The sequence below is a fragment of the Clytia hemisphaerica genome, unplaced genomic scaffold (assembly GCF_902728285.1).
Source record: "Clytia hemisphaerica strain Z4C2 unplaced genomic scaffold, Clytia hemisphaerica genome assembly, whole genome shotgun sequence".
NCBI lineage: Eukaryota > Metazoa > Cnidaria > Hydrozoa > Leptothecata > Clytiidae > Clytia > Clytia hemisphaerica.
In genome coordinates, this window is record NW_027103638.1 from 866,804 (window position 1) to 874,557 (window position 7,754).

Sequence of the window (7,754 nt, forward strand, 5' to 3'; positions counted from 1 at the left end):
TAAGGAGAAAGAAGAAATAATCAGAGGAATGTTTTAGTGTATACTTACACGTATTTGTTCAAAGAAAATTTACAATTTATTCTAGTTGTTATGTTTCTAATAAGTAAAATATCCCTCATAATAGAAATTGTACTTCTAAAATTTCTCTCTGATCTTGCTAAATGCCTTTAAATATTGAAAGAAGTAATTTTTTTGTAGGCTTACAAAAATAAAATTTGAAGCCTATATGTTCGAGAATCGAATGAGTGTTTTTAAGCTGGTTATCTCTTTGCCAAAAAATCATACTTATTTAGAAACTGATCCATCTGCAAAATGTACAAAAGATTTAGAGAAAATAGTCCCATAGGTAATGTATAATCCATTGACTAGTAAGAAAACATCATTATACGCTTTTCTAAGTATAGTTCATTACTTGAACTTACTGAGTTACAAACGAGATGACACAAAACTTGAAGTTTTAGTTAATTCTAGAAGGTTAAGAATCTTTCAAACTTAAAACAGAAGATACTTCTCTTTTCTTTGGATATGCTGTGAGGAAAGTGAAAAATATTTGCTACACACAAATGGTTAGCTAAACACTAATATAAATTAATACCAACGGAGGTGAGTTCTCTCTAATAAAATTTGATTCACGCATAAAAAAAATAATCATAAGAAAAAACCAACATAGGAAAAAAAACGAAAAATGGTTAATATTTACAATCATTGAGTACTCTAGCCTTAGATTTTTCCGTTTCCAAGGATCACAGACTGTATTGTATAGAATGATCGAAAGATCTAATTCAAATTTGGCCGTCGAGAGTGAATGATTGTAAACGAAGAGATGAATGTGGATTTATACTGATATACCGTAATAACCTACAAATTTCCTCTAAAATCAAAAACAAAAAAAAATTTGATAAAAGTAAAATATTCTGAAATTTTTCTCTTCTTTCTTCATCACTTTATAGTATCCACATAAAATATCTCGTGATAATTTTTCGACTAATTTTTTGTTGAATTCGTGCCAAAAGAGAAGCTTTTCGTATTGGAGCATTCCTCTCTTTAGTCCCAAGCCTCCTCATTTTGTAATTTTCATCATTTCATGTTAAATACAGCTATTATTAATTTCATCCAGGTTCTTAAATTTTGCAACGAGGGTCCAGCAATATGTCATCATTTTGCCAACAACTCCATCACGTCTTATATTGGTTCACATAAAAATTCTGCAAATTCATTCCTTTGCTCGCCATGTCATTCTCCAGTGATCAATAAGTTCTCGTTTTCATTGACTTAGTAAGTTAAGGAGAGGATGAAAAAATGCAGCTGATTTATGAATTGAAAAAATTTGTCTAATTCCATACTCTAAGGAAACTATCCCAACTACCGGTTGCTACAGCCATACCATCGTCGGTAACACCCAAACAGCTAACCCTATTGTCATGCCCAGCAAGGACACCAGCTCTTTCACCTTTCAGCGTATCCCAAGCATTGCAGTTGAAGTCATCATAACCAGCAAGTAATAATCGACCACTCTTGGAGAATGCAACGGAGGTGATACCGCAAATAATGTTGTCATGAGAATAGCACATCATTTCCTGTAAAACAAAGGTTAATTAATTAGTTCAGAGCAAGAGCCAATAAAATGCAATACTTAATAATATCGAATACAGCTCAATGAGAAAGTTATGTTTCTACACAGCAGATTGGTACCCTACTCAGATATAAGGTATGCTTGCTTGAGTAATGTCACTGATACACCATGGCTCTGTTGTGCCGCGAGCACAGGGTCAATGGTGTCAGGTATGATTTCCCTTTCCTAGAATAGTTAACTCTAGGGCCCATACTGTTCATATTGCAGGGATCATCCTTCCTTCTTTCTTTCTTTTACATCATTCTCATTCAGACAGAATTTTTCTTGTTTGTTAATAAAAAGATGATTTAAAAAACTCACTTGATCTGAACGGATATCAAATAATCTACAAGTGGCGTCATCAGATCCAGTACCAAAAGCACTGTTGCTTGGGAAATACTGAAAGGAAGAAAATATACAATTGTAAAACAGAATCCAACACAGAGTTCAAGCTTGTTTCAATTCCTTTTGAGAGAAGAAAGAAAGCCTTTCAAAAAGTCAAATGTAGAAATGAAAGTCAAAGAAAATGCAAGAAAATAAAGAACAACTTTCTCCCTTTTTGGTAGTGCCTATTCTACTTTAACAGCATAGAGGATGCACCTCCTTTCTATACATAAAATAATATCTTTAAATACTGTGTACTTACAGAAACAGCATTGATATCTGATTCATGCCCAGTAAATGTTTGTGTGCACATTCCAGTTCGGATATCCCAAACCTATAGGAAAGAGGTAAAATAATCAAAACTGGCAAACAATCTGCACCTAATATTATATTGTAATCCTATGCTCAGAGGTACTTAGTATATATGTATTTAAAAAGCACTTCTCAAAATTGTGTGGTGTAAAGTAATGTTAAGTTCATCGCAAATACCTGTTGACAAAAAATAAATCCAGACGCATGTCTGGAATTAAAAACCTTTTGCTTTATTTGCGATAGGGTGAAAAAATACGACGAAGAAAAATGAAAACGTTTTCATTCTACATCGACTATTATTTTCAGTGGTCAGTTTTTTTTTCTGTGAGACGGAAAATTTCTTGATAGAGATATTTTGGTATACAGTGATACCTGCAGGCCCCACCATGGTTAGGGTAGAGGGTCAGAAAATCTTCAGATTTTTTACCCCCTAGATTGGCTAGAAAAGCACTAAAATTTGTCAATTTAAAACAACTCAGAATGCTCTTAAAATGCCTATCATACAGAGAAAATATTTATCTATCTAAAATAGGTTGAAAAAAAAAATACATATATGAACGTCAAGACCATCAGCCATAAACACAGTTTTAATACAAGATTTCTTTCTGATGGAATTATTCGAGAGAATAAAATCACTATTTCTTGCTAAATAACCATTTCTAGATGAGACGAAAAACTTTGACAAAAATTCCTGTGAGAAGGAAGAACTTTGATCACTGTATTTTTCCTTCTGTCACAAAAAAAACAAGTTTTTTAATTCCAGTCTGGATTTATTTTACGATGAACTTTTTTCAGTGGACACCCAGCTTCAATGTTGCTTTAGTTTCACTTACCTTTGCAGAGGCATCACAAGCACCAGAAACAAACGTTCTGTTGTCATCATTACATAGTGAGATGCTCATTACATCTCCGGTGTGTCCAATAAATGAAGTAAGTTGTTGACCAGTTTCAATATCCCATAAACAACTAAAATTTAAAAGAAAAAAACATTGGTAGATATTTTAAGTCTCTAAGCAGTTCCTGATAAAACACAAACCATCCAGTAGTTCTCATCATATTTTTGATGATTGCTTTTAATTAGACAAGCTTTTCATTGGAATGATTGGTTAGTGTTTTGATGAGATATTATTTTGTAATTTCTTGATTTGATTTCTAAGAGAGATGTAACTTACTTAGGCGTCCCTGTTAAGAAACTTGATTATTAGTCACCTCAGAGAATTAATAACTGGCAAAAAATGATGACTTACCAGGTAGTATCTCCTGAACTGGTTAAGATCTGAGAAGTCGTCCAAAAACCGACAACAAGACAAATATCCTAAAAAGTGCATGTAGAATGTATCTCTCATGAAAATGGAAAAACAAAATACAAATTGTAACAAATGTTCATAGACGAGCTTACAATTTAACCTTTTGCAAAATAATTTTGTACTCTACTAGCTGTTAGCTGGTTGAAGAATAAAAAAAATTACCTGTATGTCCTGGAAGTTCTCTGCTTACACGAACATTTCCTTCTCGTGTTTTTAAACTGTATATGGAGCAGATATTATCAAGTCCACCACAAGCTACGTAGTTTCCTGATTGAGCATAAGCACATGTCATGACCCAACTTGATCTCAATGGGATAGCATGAACCTGAAAATAAAGTCAATTTGAGATTGCACTTTATTGATTTATGAATGAAATACAGACAAAATGTAAAAGCTTTCCTATTCAATTTTTCTTTAGGAGACAGAGAGTATACTTTTATTCAGGCAATAAAAAAGTAAACTGGAGGGGGAGGATCTGATTCTTGAAAAGTTAAAAGATTTTGTAAAGTTAAAAAGTATTTGCTTTTGCAAGTGCAAAAAGATGACCAGGTGTTTGAATTTGTATATTATCTATTCTTGTATTTTATTCCCTTTCTATCGACTATTCATTATATTAGAGTAAGGAGAGGACTTTTCTAAAAAGGGTACCTATTATGAAACTAAATAAAGGCTCGAAAATCAAACAAAAATAATTGATACAGTAAAAAACATAATAAGGGATTTTTTACCTTGTTTGTTGTGTAAGAATCCCATACAATAAGTTTACCATCTTGAGAAGCACTGACCAGACTCCTAAATTGCAAAAGAATCAGTAATGAGAAATACACCAAACGATTTAACTTCAAATTCATTTTCTTAAGATTTTTAGGAAATCATATTAACTGATTGATCTAAATTCAACCATAGTCATTATAAAAAACATTGGTCTGGTAATCAACTTTTCCTTTGTTGTAAATAAAAGGCAAGTTGCGATTTGCATAATTTTTGATCACATTACCATTGTTTACTCTTGGGATCAGTTAATTTCATAACCACATGATCAAAAACTATGCAAAACAAATCAATTTAAAAGCCTTACAGACCAGGGTTTTTCATAATGACTATGATTCAACTACAAGAATAAAATTTGTAAATGTCTTTTTACATTAGGGAGCAATCAAATTTTCTTTTCTAAAGTATTTTCAATTTTTTAATTTATCTCTTTAACAAGAATACCAAGCTCCAAAGAAAATGTTACCTTGAGTCAGAGGCCCAGTGCATGGCATAAATTTTGGCTAAATGACCACGAAGGGTACGCCTGGTTCGAAGTTGTATCCTGTTGATGGCTTCAACATTTGCAGCCGCCTAAAATCAGTTTTAATAAGAATAAGAGTCACTATTATGGAAACATGTCATGCAGACTTTAATTTATCTTTTCTATTATATTTTCATTGCAATGTAGAAATGAATAAAAGAATGAATGAAAAATAAAACAAATCTTACTGAAGCAAAGTTGGTATCTTGCGCAACTTTTCTTGCATCCTAAAATTTGATATAGAATAAATATTCAATCATACAATCAGACTTTCACATAAAAATAGCTGTAGTGTTTGAAACCTTTTTTGCAGCGTTTCTGCGTACTGTATTTTATTCAAAATACAATTCGGACAAATTTTTTTACCATAGCGAGAAAAAAGAAAGCTTGGGGTCTAGGGGTGCTCCTAATGATTGGGCCATTCCAGAAAAAAAAACATTACTCCCTAAATGGACGACATCAGAGATAAATATCAGAGTTCCATGAATATTACTTAATCTTGCATAAAAGTATTGGAATCTCATGATTTTTTTAGGTTGCAGTATCCGAATTCCACGGTATTTTGTAAATTTGACGACCCTGCCTATGCCCCGGACAGTCCGGGTTTTTTTTGATGCGTGCCCGGGGTCCGTATTATTTGTTTTTGAGAGACTACCCTGGATGCCCCAGACAGCCCGCGCGGTCGCTTTTTATAGAATCGCTGACCGCGCGGGCTTTTTTCTAATTCATTGAAATATTCTTCCGTGGACAAACGCCGTCTTCCACGGAAATTTCATGTCGTTTGTTGGGGGCTAACAGATAAAAAATAGAATGGCCCATTATGAGATGATACAAAAAAAAATATATATAAAACTTCTGAAACAGGCAATCTCATGTTTTTACCCCACCAAAGTAAAATTTAAACTTAAAAATGACCAGTTGAAACCAAAAAGTACCAGCTATACCAGTCATCACCAACGGTTTTTTGCAACACTGTACAATAATAACTTAGTGTACTACAACAGCTTATGAAAGCTTGGGGAAGGATTCTGGATAAATAAGAGATATCTTAAAAATCTCTTTAAAAATATTACAAAAATGGATTGGTTTTAAAAGACAGATTCTCCCAGACAGCTTTTAAAACATCAGCATTCCTTTTACTGTTGAATGTGTTTGGTTTAAAAATTGAGGAAGTTCCCAAAAGTTTTTGCAGAGAATTTAATAAAATGGGTGGGGAAAGACAAAGCAGAGAATTCTTGAACTTTGATCAAAGCGATATAATTTTATCCGAACAGTTTACGGCAGCCATTTTGACTTTCTTTCGTGAAGAGAGAGACAGCTGTGAACAAAGATTCGATTGTGATGACACGTGATCAATATTCTTTCGTTTAGAGATTTCAGTGTAAAAGACGCACGCAGCTGCTGTTATCACGTGACAGCAAAACGCGCTCGAAAACACCTATCCTGAAAACCGACTTGCTAATTGAAAATAGAGCCGAGCAGGAAGAGTGATAAAAGTGAACATCAGTAAAAATAAAGCTTACCCTGATTTGATTCTTAAGATTTTCAGCTTCTTGCCTCAAAGCATCCAAATCAGACATCTTGTATTATTATTTATTTTGCCTAATATCAAAACGAATATCCAAGATAATTAATATCTATTATGAAAATAAAGGCACTCCAAGCTTCATCATAAAAAACCGAAACATTTTCTCAAAAAAACACCATCGCAAACGAATATTTTCTTCAGAAAAACAACTTCTCAGCGTAATGTAACATCCAATCTTTCTGTTTATGCCTTCTAAAACACGCTATATATCAAAATAAAACCATAAATATATTCTAAACAGACCACTTTTCCCAAGATGGCTATCCTCTTGTCAGGGAGTGTTCGTGAATACTCTACCAAAACATTTTGCGGACGAGCCAATGAAATTACCGTATGAAAAAAATACAACTGCCGCGCGAGTTAAAAGTTCGAGTATTTGCTGAATAAGCAAAAAAATCATAACAAAGAAAGTATTCAAGTAGGCGAGTTGGCGAGTTTTGCGAGTTGACTATCGGTTTGCTGAAAACCCGAAAGAAGCCGAAAAGAAGAATTTTGGAGAGTAGCTGTAATTCGTTTTTTTTCATTCATATTTTCCCAGTAGGAAATCACAAGGCTGTTTCTATGAGTTCTCTCCTTGGTATTCAATGAGTATTGTTAGTTTTTTATGCCGTGCATACGTACGATGGCTCTCTTCTATCTAAGCACTTTTTGTCGTCCGACCCGAGAAATAAAAAACTCTAGAAGTTTTCCGATGAGAGCATTTCACACAAAGTCATCGTAAAATCACAATCCATAAAATACTGCGTGTTCTGGCTATAAAACCAACATAGGACTCTAAGAAGAATGTTAGATTCGAAATAAAATTATTTAGGAGAGAAACTGATACAATAACAAATGTATGAACAATTAGGGTAAAACCCTTTGCATAGAAAAACTGTGGATGGAACCATAGTCACAAGAAAATGGAGCTATGATGGAACGCCCCCGCGCGATGGAGATCTTGTCTCTTTCAAATAAATGCCATTCATGGAGGCCTTTCAGCAGTGAGCTTGATGTTGATGACTTCTCAGAACGAATACAGACTTTTTGTTAAAAAGCAAAACGTTAAAAACGTATTATTATTTTTTTTGCTGACGGCATCATCATGTTTGGAGCAATTGAGAAGTAATAAACAAATAAAATACCAAGATTGAGTCATTAAGTAATGCAACTTTTCTGTTTATTAAGCAAGGATGGTAGACAAACAAAGTAAGGAAGAAAACTACTCACATCTGAAAAAGCTTAAAGGGGAATTTCAATGGTATTTTTTCAATCGCC

General features: G+C 33.5%; 1 protein-coding gene across 1 annotated transcript; it reads right to left on the minus strand.

The window, feature by feature from the left end:
* Window positions 1–1,013: 1,013 nt before the first annotated feature.
* On the minus strand, window positions 1,014–6,546 carry LOC136802775 (guanine nucleotide-binding protein G(I)/G(S)/G(T) subunit beta-1-like). The gene is given in 11 exon segments (XM_067059533.1): window positions 1,014–1,577; window positions 1,934–2,011; window positions 2,259–2,330; window positions 3,142–3,274; window positions 3,556–3,590; window positions 3,592–3,623; window positions 3,778–3,940; window positions 4,344–4,407; window positions 4,853–4,959; window positions 5,098–5,136; window positions 6,433–6,546. Coding segments are annotated over 11 exon segments (1,026 nt in total). The 5' UTR covers window positions 6,490–6,546; the 3' UTR covers window positions 1,014–1,331.
* Window positions 6,547–7,754: the final 1,208 nt, after the last annotated feature.